General features: G+C 42.6%; 1 protein-coding gene across 1 annotated transcript; it reads right to left on the bottom strand.

The window, feature by feature from the left end:
- Positions 1-19,613, bottom strand: LOC131263452 (uncharacterized). Its single transcript, XM_058265652.1, has 5 exons — positions 18,953-19,613; positions 3,273-7,051; positions 872-981; positions 616-797; positions 1-512 (listed from the first exon to the last, which is right to left on the bottom strand). The coding sequence occupies exons 2-5, from the start codon at positions 5,379-5,381 to the stop codon at positions 121-123; spliced, it is 2,793 nt and encodes a 930-aa protein (XP_058121635.1). The 5' UTR covers positions 5,382-7,051; positions 18,953-19,613; the 3' UTR covers positions 1-120.
- Between the last annotated feature and the right edge of the window lie 1,037 nt (positions 19,614-20,650).

The following is a 20,650-nucleotide window of genomic DNA, read 5'->3' as shown; positions in this document are numbered from 1 at the left end:
CCACCCAACCATCGGTATAAGTAAGTACAAAAGGCACCAAAGGTCCTCTATCTATCCATTCCCTAGCTCTATTGATCTCTCTCTCCACGCGTACCTATCCCTACCCTCCTTCCTTCTGCTCTAGGCCGTAGCCGTCGAACTGAGAGCTTCGCTTTCTTTTTCCTCCTCTTCCGAGTCACTGTCGGCGGTTTGTTCCGACGCACCGATGGCCCAAGCGCAGATGCCGGACAGGAAGATGAAAAAACCGGCCGCATAGAACGAGTCGTCCCAGCGCTCGGTGATGTCGTACAGGAAACCGGCGATCGGGGGCCCGACCAGACTGCCTATGCCCTGCACCAGCAGGATCAACCCGTAGGCAACGGTGAAATCGTCCAGGCTCACCAGCCGCACCATGATTATAGGCGTAAAGGAGAACGTACTGGCGAAGGTGAAGCCGAAAATAATGCACAGCACCACCATGGCCGCGTAGCTCGAGATAAGCCAGGGCATGACGAAGATGGAGGCCCCACAAACTGCGAAAGTGGAAGTGACAGAAAAACGGAAGGTTTATTTCATAAATATGTTCTCTCCAAACTAAATAAACCCTTATATTTGTTACTTTGAGCGAGTACTTACGTGCCAGACAAACACCGTATGTCTTATTAACGTCGACCCAAGGTCGATCACCCAGCCAGCCGAGACCAACCATGCCGATCGTGTTCGTGATACCGATCACCGAAATTAGATTCGCACCGTCCTGCTCGCTATACTTATACTTCAGCACGTACTCCGGGATGTAGAAGTAGGGAATGATGTACCTGTGGAATGTACGGGACATCTTTAATAGTTAGACAAAATCTATTCTACCAAGTTCGCGACTAGTTTCACTTACCAAACGAAGAGCAGCAGCGTCGAGATGGATAGCATACCGAAGCGGAATTCGAAAAACAGCGAAAAATCGAAGATGGACTTTAACGTGTCGATGAAGCTGCCGTACCATGGCTAAGAGAAATACAATAAATCATACATTTAGTATTCGACGCAATAAAACACATGCAATACAAACACAGCTCAGCTCAATTTTAAAATGCAGGAGATGACTTTAAAAGGTATGTTGTTTTAAGGAAAAAATCCAATGTTTGAACTGTTGTAAACACAATTCTAGAATTAGGTCTCATACTATGGGTGGAAGTTTATTGAATGCAGACAGAATAATGTTCATTGGCATTTGGGTTTGCTGATTTCACTTACTCGTAATGTCACTTTTGCCTAAATGGTAATAGAATATTAAAATAATAATTAAATTACAGGGTCCAACCATAAGGCAAAGATCATTCTGGTTTTTTTTAATGGCTAAATGGAGGATGTTTATTTTGATTGAAAATACAATTTAAAGTTCATTTTAATAAATCATCCATGCTTATTAATTTGTACATCAAAAGGATTGTAAATGTAATTCAATGACCGGGACAAAAATCTTTACCAATGAAAGATATTCTAATAAAGAAATCCTTGGGGGTAGTTATAGTAAAAGGGAAATAAATCAGTGTAAACGGCAATAATAGGTAAGACGAGTACTTAAAGTAAGATGGTTAATTATTTAAGAAGAGAACTCGGTAGCGATGGACAGTTAAATTTTGCTATTAGAATTTTTTTTCATTTCGGGGTGCATAAATGGAGGCGCATGGTCGTCGACCGGAACTGGTTATCAGTTTCAAGGGCACAGACAGGAGGCTCACGATGGTACTTACAAATTTTAAATCAATGCACGCAAAACCCCACTGAAAAGCCTATTAAAGTTGAGCGTGACGCGAAACTAAAGTTCGTTGCATGTAATCGGCAACCTGTTAAAAGCCTCACTGAAACTAGAACCGGTTTTCATGACAAACCAGATATCTTATTTGATTAAAAGCACAAGTGCAAAAAACGATCCTCTACTAAACTCTGACCAAATGGGTTTGTGAGTTGCGCAATCACGAACGATCTTTCTTTGCTGATTGTGCACGTTCTTTTGTCCGTGACAGCATCATTTGCAGCAAAAAGCACACATGTTTGCTGCAAAAATCGCCCGATGAGCAAATCGGAAGAATGATCCAAACACGTGAAACATGCGAGAACCCCGATTAGTCGAACGTAACGTGCTCTCTGTCACCGGACAAATGAGTTATTTTTAATTGTCATTCGACGGGTAAAGTACACAATACCAACTAAGTCAAGGAATTCGTTGGGGGGTAAAAATTTGCAATGCCCAATGCCAATGTTTCATAACCTTCATGCATAATTATGATGATGCAAATGATGCCAAATATTGACCCTAAAGACCAAAAGCCTCATCGATTTCGATCGAAACACTCACGCATAATGAAATAAATCACCGAACGGAAACAAACTATCTTCTTCTTCTTCTTGGCGTAACGACCTCTTGGTCATGCCTGCCCGCTAAGGGCTTACTAGACTTGTTTTCCCTGTTGTACGTGGACAGTCAGTCCTCTCGTACAGGGGAGGGTCCGGTCTCGGTTGAGATTTGAACCCACGCCGTCGAGAGTGCTGAGCCCCGGCGCTAATGGGCCGATTTTTCTAACTAGCGCTACCGCTCGGCTGTCGCGGACCCCCGGAAACAAACTATAGAAAATTCAAAATTTCAAACTTTAAGGTCAATTTGGGGCATGACTATCTTAAATATATTTTACTTTTTGAAAGTTGCCCAATTTATTTGCTTTCCTTTCCGATGCGCATACTTTTTCTAATTTACATTTTTGCTTTTCAAAATATAAAAAGGAAAAAAATTCAAAAGAATTCTGGGACGATCTTTTTCCCTTTACATTATGATCAGAATGATGGAGTGGTACAAAAAAAACGCCAAAAGATAGTCGATAGAAATACTTAAAATAAGTCGTTTAATGAATTGAAAATCTTCCAAAATGCAAAAGTTATAGCTTGTCTAAAATGGGCGGTCAAAAAGCATTCGGGCATGATTTCATAGCAATGGATTCTAGTTTTAATTCATGCGTGGCAACAATAAATAAATATATAAATATATTTTTGAAATAAAAACATTAGTAGTTTATACGCATAATTTAATACAATATTTTTCTCTTACACTAACAGAAGTTCCTAAGATTTTAAGATTTAAAATCATAAACCCCATAGTCGCGATTATTTTTGGCAAACCCATGTGTATGATTTTCTTTGAAAATGCAATTCTCTTTTCATAAAAATGAAAACTTAAACCTTTTTTGTAGATTCCACATTATATTAAAAATACGAAATGTTTCCGTAAGAACTCCACCTACCTCATCTTGTTCCTTGGCGATCGTTGTCATCGAATTGCGGTAAATGTTCGGACAGGAGGACGCCTTCAGTCGGTAGCGGTGCGTGTTGAGCAGCGCGCCACGATAATGGATCGAGTTCCGGTGCAGCCGCATGTCCTTGTAGAAGTTCGAATAGCGCATCGAGTGCGTCCGACCGAGGCCGTGTTGCTGTTGCTTCTTTAGGCCACCGTTGCGCGGTGATGAGCGCTGCAGCAGCTTGGTCTGCTTCGGTACCACCAGTGTTACGCTCGTGTCAACGTTCGGGTTAAAAATTTCATTCTCGTACACCACATCCAGCGAGTTGCCACGGTAGCTGCGTGACCGCTCCTGCCCAAGCCCATCCAGTCCACTAGCACCACCACTACCACCACCAATTCCATCGCGACCGTGCAGTGTCGGAACGACAAGGGATCCAGTGAGAGCCTCCTCGTCCAAAGACCACGTACTGCCACCCGCCTTTACGTGCAGCTCCTGCTGACGCTTCACACTCAGGTACGCATCCTCAAGCGAAACAACGCTGAGTGTCTTCAGCGACGCACGAATGCCCAAGCTAATCCCATCCTGATGCCCGAGCTCGTCGTCACCCTCCTCCTCGTCGGAGAACTTTTCATACGAGTTGAGCGTTTCCGAGCTGGCTAGGACGGCCTTTGTTGCCTGGGCCAGCTTGCTGCCACCGGTGATCGACCGTTTGAAGGTTTCCTTCGTGAGGACACTGTGACGTAGCGATCGTTGGCTTCCGCGCATATTTCCTCCTCCTCCTCGGTGCGATTGCTGCTGTTGCGGTTGCTGCTCATCCTCGCTAAAGAACGTCGGCAGGGCGACCTCGCTTTGATACTTCTTCGTCATGGTCGGATCCTCGGCTGGGATAGTCTGGTTCGCCTCGGTGTTCACATTCGTCACCAGCGTGTCCAGCACGTGCTCCTTCGAGATGCCCGTCTCGATGAGCTTCTTGATCTCGTCCAGGTAGACGCTCGAGTTCGAGAACGTCTGTATGCTCTGCGCCCGGCTCTCCAGTTTGCTCTCCTCGATCATCCACTCGGGGTCACGCATCAATGCACCCATGGCAACGATGTTGAACAGCGTCCCGGCAAGGATGAGCGTCGTACCGCGCCAGCCAAAGTTATCGATCAGCCAACGGCAGAGCGGTGCGTACACGAACGTACCGATACCGGTACCGGACGCGCCAATACCCGTCGCGAACGTGCGCTTTTTATCGAACCAGAAGGCAACGCTCACCACCACGGTGACGTACCCGACGCCCAGCCCAACGCCCGCCAGAATGCCGAAGGTAAAGTACAGCTGCTCCACCGACTGGCAGTAGGAGGCTAGCACGAACCCTATGCCACCCATCATGCCCCCGAGCATGGTCATCTTGCGACAACCGTACCGATCGACCAGATTCGACATGACCGGACCGGACAGGAGCGGTACCGCAATGAACAGCGAACCGATCCAGGCCGTTTTCGACTTCGACTCGCCAAAGTATGTCAGCAGCTCGGTGTAGATCAGCCCGAACGAGAACGACACGCCGTCCATGATGAGTGAGATCATGAAGGATGAGAACACGACCACCCATCCGTATCCACCGTCCGGGATCTTCGGTGGTTTCTTCTTCTCCGGCTCGTGATACGACGACAGGATCGAGTCCGCTTCCGAGAGCTCCGAGTTGAGTCGGATACGACGATTACCGCCACCACCACCACTATGACCATCACCACCACTAGCAGTGCCAGGTACCTTCAGCTGGGACATGCTCAGGTTCTTCCCATAATTACCGCCCCCCTTCCTCGAGCCAGGTGATCCCGGTGGGCCGAGATCGGAATCGAGCACGGTACTGAACGTTACCTCGTTCGTGTTGAGCAAGTTTGTCTTTATCGCCTCCAGCTCCTCCCGACCGATGCGCTGCGCAGGTGTCGCCCCATTCCGTCCCGGTGACGCTCCGTTCCGAGGCGACTGGAGTCGACGATTGGTGTTATTATTCCGACGGTCCTCCTCGTCGACCGTTTCATCGCCCGCGGCGATATTACCGATCGCCCGCTCCGGGGTGATCGATTTCTCCGACGGATCGGTGATACGTATTTCGAGCACCATTGTCACCAATAGAGGTGATAGGGTTACTACTAACTTCGAGCGGTATTTCCTTTCGATGGGCCGCTGGTACAAACCTCATCCAGTGACCGCGCGGCGGGCAAGCGATCAAAAGCACACACACAAGTGTGGTGGCTGCGTTTTTTTCCCTCGGGGACGAGGCGAAAAATGCTACTCGAGGCCCAAGCGCCGCTACAAGAGCCTGGGATGGACGCGGGAATCGGAAAAAAATCAGTGAATTGAAAAGCGCGCGCGTCGCCAAGCGTCACCACTGATGTCACACAACACTTTGTAGAGGCGTGTGTTTTGTTTTCGCAGGATCGCTTCTACCACTAACCACTACTCTTGCTACTACACGAGGTCGTCGCGGAAAAACTGTCGCCTCGCCTGTGGCAGTACTAGCTGTCGCTCGCCCGGGATTTGTTTGCCCCCGTAGCTTTTGCTGCTATTACTGGTTCGCGTCTCCGTTTGCGTCGTCGTTCCTCGTAGTAGTTCGTCTCGAAGCAAAGCCGAGTAAAACGGACGACGTGATGATCGATGGCTCTTGGCGATGACCGACACGACACTGCTACGGTTGGCGTTTTCGACGAACGCCTGACGCCGGATGCCGGTGGTGGTCTTAGTGGTGGTGTGGCTAATACTACTTAGCGCACTGCCACTACTGCTGCTGCTGGTGGTGGTGATGATACAGGACGCTAAGATCCTGCGCGGTTCAGCTCTACTACTTAACGGTCTGAGCCGGGGATCCTTCGGCAGGTAGCGGAGACAATGGGCGGCGGATTCGATGGTCGCGGTTTTCCGAATACAATGCATAAGTGGTGCTAGCAGTGCGTTAGACTGGCCGCTGGCTTTCCTCAATGATGTCACTGGATGGTGCGCTTTCATTAAGCTTTCCCCGGGGGGCTCGAAATGGTCGAATAGGCTTTCTCTGTGTTTGCGGATCGCTCCGGCAAAGGGCTCCACAAGTGAAGGGATTCAGCAGTTCCCTTTGCACTCCTTTCGAGATACGATTTGGCCGAAAAACGGCTCGCACTATATGTCTCGTTCTCTCTCGGCACACTCAAAGGTGTGTCGTGTGTCAGGCTTCTGCTACGTCGTTTGCGAAGCCGAACCACATTTTGTATGTATAGATGTACCTTTTTGCGGTATGGTCCACGATCGAACCAGTTCGATCGGGAGGGAAGGAAAAATCGCACTTACGATGGAGCACTCTCTCCTGTCCTGTGTTCTGTTTTGATCGTTTCTAACGACTAAGAATCACACCACCTGGTATAGCGACGAAAAAAGCGAAGCGCAGCTGTCACTTTGTTGGCAATATCTACACCAATGTGTGTGTTGATCGCGTCTAACGTAACGACTCTACTGCACGGCCGTATCGACCCTGAGCGGGCCTCGAATGGATGCTGCGGAGAGCTGTTTTTCCCAGATGGAACGCAGAAAATTGGCAGTACCTGACGGCTGTGCACCGGGATAGACGCAGATTTTTGCTATTCGCAAACAAACGTTCGCGGAAAAACTGACCAACACACGGTACACGAGATGCCGTTCCCTATTTTTTCCTTTCCGAGTGGAAAGAAAAGCGTTCTATCACGTGTAAGTTCGTCTGTATATTGCCGGTCGCTACCGATGGCGGTTTGTTGTTGTGTGTTGCTTCGCCGCTAGTGTGGGAAAATCTGCAAATATAAATAGAACCATCAGAACGGAAACCATGAGAAAGCGAAGGAAAGGAATAAGTTTAAATAACCTTCACGAGAGTCAAGTAGATGAAAGATATATGTATGATACAAATAAAAACAGCACATACAATTAAACGACAATTTGTTTTGTATAGATTATTGATATTTCAGTTCATTACCTTCGATAGAACAAGCGCTTTTATTTGTTATCTTTTAAGGTAAAACAAAACTGACAAAATTTTCAATTCAATTCACCAAGAACCTCGCAGGAAAAATATGTGCTACATCCAAGCATAGAAGGATTATCACACTCTATAAAAAATAAAATATAAGGGAATACTCCAACGATGTGTAACAAAAGTTTTCGATTAAATTGTTAAATTATGTATATGAAGATTCTATTTTCAATAGAGTTGTCTCTGTACTAAAATTCAACTCTTCTCTTTTGTCTTAAAAACTATTTTCTTACATTTGAATTTGAATGAGTATTTGGAAAATTTAAGGAATTGAAAATTAAATGAACTTAAATGCTTATAACAATCATGTAACTGTATAGTTACATACAATTGTAAGTACAATTTGTCTGGGGGGAATAAAAACTGAAAAAAATAGGATTCGAGAGACAATGTGATACAATTCTCATCTTCTCATTCAATAATGTCACCATTATATGAAAGGATTGATTTAAAGCAAAACAAAAATCATGGGAAACGCCACAAAAACGGTTCAACTGTTATCAAAAACGATTAAAACTTGCAGTGTAAAACAACTGAAAGTTTACTAATTATTCGGCAAAAACAAAACATAACAATACGCGGCAAAAAAGGAGATTAGAAGTTCATTCAGTTTCTATTGTGTTCACCCACAAAAAAAAAATAGTAATCTTCTACCGGAAACAGTCAGTTAGAACCGGACTTCCAAAAGCATCCTACCACAAAAATAGTGACGTCTGCTAGGTTCAAGGACAACTGCATATGTTTGCGTCGTTCGTCCACTAACGTAGTCGAAGACCGCAGACCGAGAGCTCGGCTTGCTCGGCGAAATGGAGCCGCCTGGTGGACCATGACGTGCGTTGTCGCACCGTTCTGGCGTCGTTCGGTCGGGGATGGCCGAAGAAGAAATATATTTCTTTTTGCAATAATTTTAACAAGAAACCGGATCTCACTGCCGCAATTACCGAACCAGATCAAGCTATTGGATCATTATTAAAACTTACTTAATTTAAAAAAGAAAGTCAAGCTAGAAATCTTTTCCATGTAACAAACGCTTTCCCTGTGGTGCGAAAAGCGATATGGCAAACCGATTTGAAAGCCGGAACACAATTTTAATCTTCATTTAGGTCAATTTCGTGGGAACCTCATTGCTCGGGGAACGTATCTAATCCCGCACATTCGGATTATCAACACCAGATAACGCAACCGAATTGCACGTGGAACTCAATCGACTTTCGCTGGAAGCCATTAACAAAAATTTGCCACAAAAAAGGATAAGATAATGCTAATGTTGCAAAACATTTCCAGAAATTACGTTTCACACTTTCGAGAAGCCATTGAGGGCACAGGCGATAAGAGAGGTTTATCGCACCGGTTCTCATCCATCCATCCATCCGTCCAGCAGATATCGTAAAATGTAAAATAATATCGTATCTCTTAAGTGCTTCTCTGCCAAAACACTCGCCCCATTAAGCGTGGGGGATGTGACGACTTACCTCATCGTTGTCAGTCAACGTTTGCGTACTTGTTGGCTTTGGCTTTTATCGTGACACTTTTATTAAAATTTATCACAAAATTGTTCTTAAGCGGGTCCAGAAAACTCATCAGAGATACGTTTCTTTTAACCTGTGGCCAATTTACTTCGCCTCACTCACACAAGGCACAGGACGGCACGGGAGGTAGTCGTTTAGGACGACGATCGGGCGGACACAGCGGCGAATGTGGTTCCGGATCCGATCAACACGCGCTCGAGCGCCGTTCCTCAGCACTTCCACTTTCGCTCTGCATTGCAACACATACCGCAGGCGACTGATGAGGCGCTCCCGGGCACGAGCTGCATTGTGCTGTTGTACTTCTCCCCTTTTTCCTAGCCCCCTACCCGTGCTGCAGCCCTCTCGCCGTTTTACCTTTTCTATCGGTACTGAACAAGGAGGCAGGGGGATTTTGTTCCCAGTCCGATGAGCTCTTATCATCGTTCCCGTGCGTCCATGCCGACCCCTGCTCTTCGCAGCCCACACACCCGTCGCTTGGAAGATGCCATCAACCGTCTGCTATTGCATCTACGCAATGGGCAACGTTCACTCATAATCGGTCCTTCCGACTCACCCCCTCTACAACCGATCTGTCACCCGTGCAGCTTCCGTCCAGCCAGCGCTGTGGATCGTTGACACTGTCAAATGAGTCCTCCGTGATTGGGTCGATCGGGTTGCCCATTGACGAGCGAGCAACTGCCAAAATCGTTGTTTGGAAGCTACCGAAACAAGAACTCGAACGGTGTGTGTTTGCGAAGGTCGAATGATTAGATTCAGTTCGGGGCAACCGTGACGTTATGAGAATGTTAAGAAGTAGCCAGAAGTTATGTTTTCTTTTCCGGGACATAGAAAGAATGAAACTTTTCTGCGTTGGTTATTGATAAAATATGAATGAATGAATTAGTTTTTAATGAGTTTCTTTCACTGCAGTGATTTATAATGTATGTAGTAGACGTAACAACATAATCCATTTTTAAGTTCAAATGTTAAAGAAATCATGCTCTCATATACATCAATAAAATACCTTGTTTAACACACTCGAACATTTTAAAGTGCAATTATTGTCAAGAGTATTAATTAGTCCTCAAGTCGGAAATTGTATCCAGAATTCCAGAATATCTTAATTCCTACCCTACATAATAAAAAATTGAAAGTAAAACAGCCGAAACTTGATTTAAACTGATCGATCGCCAAGAAGGACATCCAATTTAAGGATAACCCCACAAGGATCCCATTCCAGTTTGCACGGTTTTGGTCAATCTTTTCGAATCCAGTAATCCAAGTTACAAATTTTTTCCTATCGTTAACCTTCTACTTTTAGAAAACCTATGCTAAATTGTAAAAATCAGGGTGTTTTTTGGCATATAATTTTCAAAGATTGCGATGCAACTCGTAACATAACCTTATAAAGGAAACCCACACCGTTTTTTAAAGGTTCGTCTCTATTATCTTTAGAATGCCTTCGAAAATTACGTTGTCCTTTTATTAGGTTTTACCGCAATCTAATCTTTCCCCCTCGCAAGCCAGTTTAAGTTTATTTAAGTATAGTTAACATTATAACAAATCCGCCGAACAAACAGCGGTCGAAGGTAAAACAAACATTCTGTCAGGTATTTTCTGGTCATTAGCCGATCGGTCGCTATCAGGGGGAAGTTTCACTATCACCAGGATGAAAAAAGTGGTGAAGGATGGATATGATGTTGTGCATCACGTTTCACCCCTTTGACTTTGCTTTGGATTGGGCTGTGCAAATAATGATAGCCATATTGCCACATACTACAACACTTTGCCGTCCACTATATTTGACGACCGGCGCATTCGCTTATAAACATTCTTTCCTTCAACTACGTGCAAAGTGCTGCATTTTATCTGTTGCAAGTCTAACGACGTTGTTTGTTTAGTTTTCAGTCTAACGCAAACAAAAGATATCTCTGCTTGCATGTTTATACAGGGTAACTCAGCCAGTTAAATGCATTATAAACAATGCACACAATGGTACAGAAATCGTGCTTTTTAAATAATCCAAGTTTGATTAATTCTTTCAACAAATTTTAGTCATTTTATGTTAGCAAAAAAAACGGTAGTGTAGAGATAATAAAATTTCAATTTTTAAGTAATTAGAATTACAAATTCCTCTGGCACAAGCTTTTTATATTTTAATAATATTTTTTAATGGTTAAAAAATACATACAACGATTAGAGACCATTTCATAAGTCATTTATTTCTCAGGCGTGAGATACAAATTAATGAGGGGTTTGTAATGTTTGTTTTGCTACACGACAAGAGATGTACATAATGTGTCTACTACACTCTGTCCAGTTGTTATAAGACTACTTAAACACAATTGGATTTAAAAGACATAATCCCAAACTAATGTCTAGGTAGAATACATTTTAGAGTTTGATAATTGTAAATATCCTTACTCAAAAAACGTCCAACCCACATCTTGTACATATCTTGTTTACATATTTTTTTTTTAATGCTTTATAGAAAGTCTAGCCAACTTTAATAAACGTAAAGTTATTTTAAATAGAAAAATGTAATTTATAATATATTTTTGTAGTTTTTACCAGTCCCAATAGGGATCTTGCAAAACAATTAAGATCGACCTGAATATATCTACAAGACGGACAGATTTTCTCTCACAATCCAACATATCTCGCTCAAAATGAAACAATTTATGCTTTAACAGCTCTATTTATAAGTTCTCTTCATCTAAAGACGCTACTGGTCTTATAGCAACTGGACAATAATTGAATGGACTTTCAAAGTATTATCATATTAGTTTAGGGAAGCAATGATAAACTATCCATTTATGTACTTCTTAAAGAAAATTTGCATTTGGAGGAAGCAGCTTACTTTAAGTTTTAACTAGAAACACTTCCTGCAGACGTAAAAGCGTCTTACTGATAGACGATTGAAATCACTGAACGAGACCTTCCAAATTTCGCGCATGCACGTAAGGGTTAACTAGCGACATGTGTCAATGTACAGGAAATTGTCCTAATCAAAAAGGGCACCATAAACCGATCGCACGAACAGTAGACTAATTTACAAAAAATTAACACAATGACCATCAGTATACCTCTCCCTTTCTCCCTCTCCGTTTTCGGTCCTCCAATTTCCAACCCCTACTACTGTGAAGACTTGTCACTTCTTGCGTATCTCGGGTGCCCGATCGGTTCATACCGGTTCGCTCCAGTCTTGGTCTGGCCGGTTGTCATTTACTACCGCCGGCCGGGGTAAATGTGCTTACGCTGATTACATACCCACGCACACGTATTGGAGTGATCGCACGTCATAAGCGCAAAAGTCTTCCCTGCGCACGTCGGCGGCCTGTCCCAGCATCAGCACTTTTATTTTCAACATTTACCATGACGCAGAGAGCGGAGGAAGAGAATCAAGGTGGGACACTGCTGACCGTCCATCCTTTGCCAGACCTACCGATGATGGTCACTTCGCCTTTTGCAGCGATGATTGTGTTATTTTTATTCTATTTTAAGAATCAGGCGAGTCTAAACGATCGAAAGCACTATACTTGAGGAGGTAGGGTGGGTATTGGGTGGGCGAGAGGCGAGAATCATTCCAATGGTACGACACACTAACTGCCAATGCTCCATGATTGTAACGAGATATCATTGATGCAAATATAAATAACCCCATCAGCTGGCAACAGTGTCTCATCAGCGTAGTCGCACATGACTCAGTGGATCTCTGAGTTGGTGGAAGGGGAAGTGGAATGGAAATGCGAGCACATAGCGCCATCGACACACGGTCACTCGCTGCCATTTTCTACGATTGGCGGCATGCGAAGTTTGTGTTTGATTGCCATATGGCACGCGAATTTATTGCACTGTTGAGGCGAAGGCGTATTTGGGTTGGGCAAATATGCACACTTGACCATTTAAGTTGGTGTCATCTCAAAGTAATATTTCATCGTTTGCCAAGGAACGGTTGTGGTTACAATCAATGCAGTATCACAGTAAGACATACACTTTTCTTTGAAACACGTCGAGTTCCCTACAAGGGATTATTACGACAAAACGCCTTTCCTTCAAATCGATCCGTCGCCGAAATGTTAATCCCATTACAGCCACGACCAGGTCCCCTAACAGTCTGCAGACTGTTGCATAAAAGGTCACAAGTCCTTGTGGCTAACACACGCACCTCCGTATCGTGTTCCATTCCGTTCACGCCCGAAGGGAAATTAAGGAAAGCATTAAACAATTTGCCTTCGTTTTCCGCTCGGTAGGAGGCTTAGGAGGGGTTGTGAGGGAAGCATAAATTTCCTTTCTTTTTAGAAACGAAAAGAAAAGGCAACACCCACAACCGCCATGACACCGAAGGTCGTTTACATCACGAAGGATGTGACTTCGAAAGTGTACCGTAGTTTTTCCGGGTTTTCTTGGTGACAAAATATTATGCTAATTGTTGTTGCATGGTAGAATGTAAATTGTACAATTAATGTATGACCCTCGAAGGGTTCTTTTGCATGTCGCTCATGTTGAAGGCCAACCTTTCCGTTGCACAAACATACCCAATGGCACAGTAACGTCCGCTAAGGTGCACTTAAATGAGCAATGAATGTTCGTGGCAAAATTACTTTGCGTACGGTAATGTGTGCGAAATTGCACACCGAAGCACGCTTACAATCGAAACGATATAAAGTGGGCAAGATTGTAGCTAAAAGGTGACGGATTCGACTATCTCGAAAGGTTAGTAAAACCAAGGAAGAAATATAAAGATGCGAAGCGTAAGATACCATACGTTTACGGGGGGAATCATAAATGCACCATAAACAATAATGATAAGCTTATCGGATGACGCATTAGAAAAGTCAATGAAAAAAGATACGAGAAACTAGGTTATTGAAATGCCTGTTTGATTGCTATCTTTATAAAAATTGTGGAAAACTAGGGTACATTGTGATGTTCCTATATGCTGTTAAAGAAGTAAGAATTCGATTTATTATCATCAAATTATCATCAGGTAATGTTTGGCTAGCATTCACTAAAATGCAAATGACATTAAAACGTCGCAATAATTGACCAATCAGTTAAAGTAAAGTCAAGAATGTATAGCCAAACTGTTTTAAAAACATGAACACTATGGTCAATTACACAACGAACATTAATTGAGTGCACATAACCTAATAAATAATTCGTTGGCAATTAAATTGCAATCATATCACCATCACGAATCAATCATCATCAATCTAGCTTAGATGTAATTTCCTTTTTTTTCATTACGTTTTTTTATTTATAACTTTTCTACCACTCGGCGTTGCCATTTTTTTGTTTACTGCATCTATAAACGCCACCAGTTCGTATCATGTCGTTCTACTCGTTTAAAGTCATTAGACTAACTCAAGGCTACAGAAAAGATGGTTTGGGAAAAATAGATGCGTCGTTTATAAAAGGAATGTGACGATAGCATCAATTGAAAGATGCCAATCTTTTCATTTGGCAGTCACTTGATGGTACTCAAAATGATCGAAGAAATTTGCAATAAACTATTTTGTATCATCTACCGCCAGGGTGGGGCTTAACGTAAAGTCATGCTTAACGATCCACCAAAGAATCGATTCAGTAACGCTGTACAGCCATATCTCTATCATGCGTACCTGTTTTATGGTGGCATGATTGTCTAATAGAAAGAATACTGCAGGAAGACTCGCTTCAACTGTCCAATCTTGTCTTTCTAGTTTTTTTTTTGGATCAGTACAACCCGTTCGAATTCGAACGAATATTTATCAGCAGTTTGAACTTCACCGGAATGAGGTGCAAAATAAAATACTAAAAACAAAAAAAAGGTATCTGCGTGATAAGTGTTACCAAAACCCAACCTCCGGTTTCAGATTATTGTGGGGTAATACACCGGACAGAGATAATGGAATTTTTTTAAATATAGAAGGACGAGCAACGCACCCGTCGCTCGTGATAGAGTAAGTTGATAAGGCACTGTCCAACGATCTGCACATCCCCGATTCCTCTCGGACGTCATTGGTTCGGTCGCTCTTTATCAAAACCACGTGCTTTTGCTCTAGATCTGCGAGCACAATCGATTAGTCAGCGTGAATTGAGTGAACAAAATAACGGTACACCAGTTCACACTGGAAATTTCTTAAAAAAGAAAAGACAACTCGGACCAAAGAACGAATCACCACCGACACATGCAGGTGAAGTACTACTACTACTATCTTTTTGATTTAATTTTTATTTCATTGCATAGGTTTGTGGACAGATGAATAAATGTACTTTTTTTTTAATTTTTGCAAAATTTCGTTGTTTTTTAAACTAATCTACTAATTCAAAATCTACATTTTCAAACGACAAAATCAACATTCACCTTAACCCGAACCTTCCATCCTACTTTGCATCTTTTCGCACATAAAAAGTGTTGGCGCCAGTTGTTCATATAAAAACTGGTTATTTTTTTCTGCTAACTTAGCTAATCGGCAACGCACTATTAGCCGATCGATAAAAAAAACCGGCTTAAAAGAAAAAAACACGTTCCATGTGATTTAAAACTAGCCATCGCTGCGGACGTTGTCTTCCTTCAATGCTCGGCGCAAACTATTGCATCATAAAGCGAGTTCGCTCGGTTGCGAGCAATAGTGAAGCCAAACTTCTTGACGCCACATTCGTTACACGATAGACGACGACCTGAGTGTCAAGAACGCGGAATTTTATTATGCAAGCGAGCCACCAACCAGATCGAACAAACCGACGTTTGTCAATGGAGTGCAAAGAACCAGGCTCGTTTGGTTCGTTTTTGCGTTTGCAAAAGTTCCTGTAGAATGTTAAGTATTACTTAACCAGATAGGTCCCGCCAGCTTTTCCTCAATGCCATCGGTTGTTTGTAAATCCGTTCGCTTATCAATCTCTGCCTTGTTTTCAATTTCCTGAGTAATGTTTGTAATTATGGGCGCATCTGCGCAATGGAGCTGTCGGGGAATGTATTCGCCTGTCACCGGGCAGTTTAATCAACCAGGTTAATTTGTTTCTGATAGAATAATCGTGCTGGACGTTTTTGTATTTTAAAACGTTGACCTTACCGTTTAAGAATGACTATTAGAACTATCTTTGCAAATCTCCATTTCCCTTTGCATCAATATATACGTATGAACATCTCAAAATCGGAAAGAAGAAAAACTCGTCCATAGTTTCTGGAGCTAAATAAAACTGCGTTGGCCTCTGACCAATTTTAATGGGATTGTTTTTTATTCAGAATAAAGTTAATTGACCTGCGCCGACAATTGATGAACTTGAAATGAATTTGTCCATCTATATAAGATGGTTAACTCCAATTCTTCTTTCGTCCGCGGCGACTTCGACCCGATCACGTTGAGGAGCATGCGCCATATGTGAAGTCGCGTGAAGCTCAAATGTGTGAACAACTTTTTAGCGGTGAATCAAGTCCAATACACCGAATATGCTAAAATGTGGTACTCTTCGACGACTTTATTCCATGCAGCTATACCTACCACCAAACATATTTGAACAAAGTAAACTAAAACAAATAAATAGACTAACCAAAAAAAAAAATCTCCATTACACAATAAGAGCTTGTTTTTTAATGGTTTTATGTAATGAAAATTAATCAAAAAATCTTTTTTTTTCTACATGCCAGAATTCCATTTTACTCTTGCATAGTTTAATAATGTTTTACATATTACAAATGCATTAAAATCTAAAATAGGTGTAGTGTCATGAGATCATGCTTTTGATGATTAAAAAAAACTTAGTCGAAGATAGTTTAATGTAGTTGTTAGAAAAACTTTTCCTTCTAACGCCAGCTGTCAATTCGGCTAAGAACAGACAGCCTGATAATATTGATAAGCCAAAATGGAACTTCATCGATCAGCTGACGGATCGGCTGATCGAGAGGATCGATGACCATTGGCGTCGGCTTCGACGGTGGAAGACCTTAAATAGGGCTCGTTTGGGCGCCATGAGCCATTGTGCAAACATAAGCGTTTAATAAAAGACTAATTTTTTGGATCAGTACCACATCGGTTCCTAAGGAATTCTTTTTCTTTTCTTTGCTTTGCACAACGTTGAAACAGTTTCCAACAGTAGTAGATAGTAGTTTTTGATTTAAGGCACAAATATGTATATTGAGATTTATTGAAAAAAATGAACTTCATAGGTTCATTCTGCTTTAAAAAAATATGTGCTGTATTAAGTAAAAATATTGCCGCGGTTTGTGTAACAACAACAGGCCAATATCAACTCTAAAAAACTCGTTTTCTCGTAAAACATAATTAAATTTATTTAAAAAAAGAGCAATTTGAAAAGTATAAAACTACTTTTCTAGTAAATGTAAATGAAGATGGGGGGAATAAAGTTCGAAAATGAAAAAATGAATAGAACAATTGGAACGAAAAATTATTTTTCCGGGGTGGTAAAATGCACGGAAATATCGTTCCTTAACTGGCAAGACAGACCTATGAACTAATTGCAAGCAATTCACGCGCGAAACAAACGCATTCAAAACTGGTTTTGTTATTTTAAAATTAAGAAAAGATTTCACATTCCGGAAGATTCGTGTTTCAATCGTTTCATTGCTGGTCGATTTTGCCATGAATCTGTACATTTTTTTTTGTACAACAAAAAACCAGCCGAAGTTTCAGAACAGCATTTTGCCTAGGGCTGATCTAGGCAGTAACCGGAATATTCGATCCAGCAACATCACAGCAAAGAAACGCCGGGCCAGCTTGTGAAAAAAGCAACAAGCCTCTCCGGGGTATACACCACGCGGTTTAAGCAACGAGGCAGTGAATTCACCGTCGACCGTCCCGCTCTGTGTCGAGTCGGTGGTTTGGTCGTAGTATGCGATCACACGGTGGCCAGTGGAATTTTCCATCGCCGTTTCGACTGTGCACTGCCTTTCGCTATGCGCCTTTGGTCCGTAGTGCGCCGGATCGGGCCGATGCCGCTTCAGAGACACTTTTTTATCTCTATGGTTTTTCTGTTTTTTTTTTTCATCCATATATCCATCCTCCAATCCGTTCCCGGTTTCGGACGAGCACACGATACGTCCAGCCACAGTCAGCTCATTCGCTTGGTTGAGTGAACGTGCAGCAAATCCAAATGCCACTTCCCGGTGCCGACGGTGACTAGCGGACTGCCTAGAGCAGGGGTCGGCCAGCTGATTTTATCCGGCTCTGAAGAATATTTAAGAACCACATGCAAAAAACAATACATCTGAATTCTTATCGGATTTATTCGATGTATTACACATTTTTTTCTTAAAAAATCTAGAATCTGCCGGCAAAATAACGTGTTTACTTGGCATCCACAATAACTACATCGAGGGAATATAAACTTCGACACCACTACCAAACAAAATATGGTTCATAATGTGCAAAATAACCTGATATCAAATGGTAAAATAACCTAAACTACGTCGAAAAGAATATTTTATCTTATGTTCATGTTCCTTTCAAGATTACATAATTGTTAGTCCGTTTGAAAAGCGTGTAATCTTACTTAGAAAACATTAAAACACCGGTTAAGGAATCTAGGCCCGCGGTTTCGGGTGCTTTATCATCATTTGGTCCCTTTCAGGAAACGTATGCCGACCCCTGGGCCCAGAGTACGCACTCTTGAATTGCCCAAGAGGTGAATATGGCACGGAGCGCGAAATAAAGACACGTATCAATAAAGATCCCAACCCAGGACAAAGAGATGGATTATCGGCTGGTGATGATTCAACAACAATCACCTATTGCGTTGCACCGGACGCATCTTATTGATCGGTACTGGCAAATGACAACATTGCAACCGGCATTCAATCGTATAAACCGAAACACAGAAAGCGGTGCTATTCTATCAGCACTTGCCGTCGGTTTGAACAGCTGATAAGGTGTATCAGACTCGGACCATTTCTAGGCACTTGCCCGGCCTTAGGGGAGGTCAAGACGCGAGAGGCTAGAGTGAATGATTCTATCGACAAACGGCAGGGGTTCCCTCTTTCTAGGTCAAATGGGCGCGTGAGGATCCCTTACCGTGCCCATGGACAAGCCCTTGTAGACGGAAACGGCCGCTGTCACAGGCAACTATTATTCGAAGGACACTCGCATGACTATTCAAAGAAAACCTGGTAGCAACGGGAAAAAAGATAATTAACAATTGCCTTAGTTACTTACCTTTGCACACGAATGGCCTGCTGTGAACGGAACAAAAACGCAGAAACACGCCGTATCCTCGTACTCGTTCGCACTTTTGTTTAAGTATGTTCTGTCTTTATTTGCACCCACGAACGAAGTTCGACTGAGTATCGATTGCAATCAAAGTAGTGGACGGAAGTACCGAAGAAGAAACCAGGCGCCGTCTACTGCAGATTTTGTGCTTAAATCTCCTTAATTTCACTAGGGCAAGCTTTGTGCCGGTCCGTTCAGGAACTTTCTAGCACGTGTTGTTTCACCTTGTCGAATGTTTCTTTTTTCCTGTTTTCTTCGTTTGCACCGCGTGTGATTCTGTGTCACTTTCCGTTTCGATGGTAAAACAGTTTGAGCTAAACTTTGACCGGTCGTAAATGTTTGTAAAAAACGTGTAACTTGAATTCAGCCAGTGTTTACAGACGAAAAAAAATCACGTGGAACGGTGAAATTTGCAAGCAAAAATGCTTCCGTTGTTTCTATGCAGAACGCACGTCGTTAACTCAGGCGTAAGAAAACACACAGTAGTACGGCACGGTGCACACAATGATAAAATATTTTAACTTGTGCGTGCGCAATCGGGAGCAGTAGAAAAGTTCAAGGAATGGTGAAACGGTGCGGATTAGTGTACTCTGAGTAATTGCTTCAGCGATTGCATTGAAAAGTGCTGGTGCACCCAGAAACGGGGATTTTTTTTCGTGACTCCCGCCTGCTATTTGGACTGTGATGTTCCAATAACAAAATGGAATAAAAAAAACGATACACAGAGCAGGAAAACACGTCGATCCAATTGTCAGCAGAACACGACTGGGAGAGAATAATCTTCGACACTGGGAAAAGCGAAAATACGCAACACAACCTTCTCAGGCAATGGACGCAAGACTACTAAATGGAATGAAGGGATGAAGAAAAACGTGTGAAAATACAGCTGTTTTCAGAGTTTGGAACTGTTAGCGCCTCGCAAGGTGCTCTTATTGAAAGGTAAAGTATTTCAGGTTTCACAGCCGGCATCTTTATCGTAACGTTGTGTCAATTTGCTAGACTTCAAAAGAAAAGCTGAGGCAAAACATAGGAATTTACCAACAACGCTACATCAGCAACATCTCGTTGTATGCAGAATAAGTTGGAACAGAGAGATATTATTCATGGTACAGAACTTTTCAAAATCCATCTGATGTAAATTGTAATTTACTTCAAATGACTCTACCTGATCGTCTCGATAGACTTTGTTTGGAACAAATATATTTGACAGCTTGTGCGTCCGGGTGGTTTGCGTTTATACTGTAGTGCTGCGGTATAGTTGAACGTGTGGTTGTTTGAAAAAAAATACTTCAAACGAGATTGAAGTAACCCCAATCAACTCAGCACAGTTTTCTACCTTGTTCTTTCCAATGTATTCTTGCCTGTTCACACTCACGACGGACTTGGTATATGCATATGAAAACAAACCACTGTTCATTCCTGTGTTTCAGTGTTTATTTCGAGTTAGATTGCATTTTTTTTTGTACGTTAGTTAATATTTGATCATGTGTAATTTATACATTCACAACTGGATGGAGCTGAGCGGAAGCACTGATTATTCGCTGCCTTACCATCAAACTCTACAGGATGGAAACATCGCAAGGAGGAAAGTACGTGTGTGAAAATGTTTTATGGCTCATCAGGTATGTTTATAGCCAGCACCAT

The sequence above is a fragment of the Anopheles coustani genome, chromosome 2 (assembly GCF_943734705.1).
Source record: "Anopheles coustani chromosome 2, idAnoCousDA_361_x.2, whole genome shotgun sequence".
NCBI lineage: Eukaryota > Metazoa > Arthropoda > Insecta > Diptera > Culicidae > Anopheles > Anopheles coustani.
This window is presented reverse-complemented; position numbering and strand designations above follow the sequence as displayed.

Coding starts and splice junctions, on each gene's coding strand:
- LOC131263452 (XM_058265652.1), bottom strand. CDS start 5,381: ATGGTGCTCGAAATACGTATCACCGATCCGTCGGAGAAATCGATCACC. Junction 982..3,272: donor TCGCCAAGGAACAAGATGAG/GTAGGTGGAGTT, acceptor TATTTCTCTTAG/CCATGGTACGGCAGCTTCAT. Junction 513..615: donor ATACGGTGTTTGTCTGGCAC/GTAAGTACTCGC, acceptor CCACTTTCGCAG/TTTGTGGGGCCTCCATCTTC.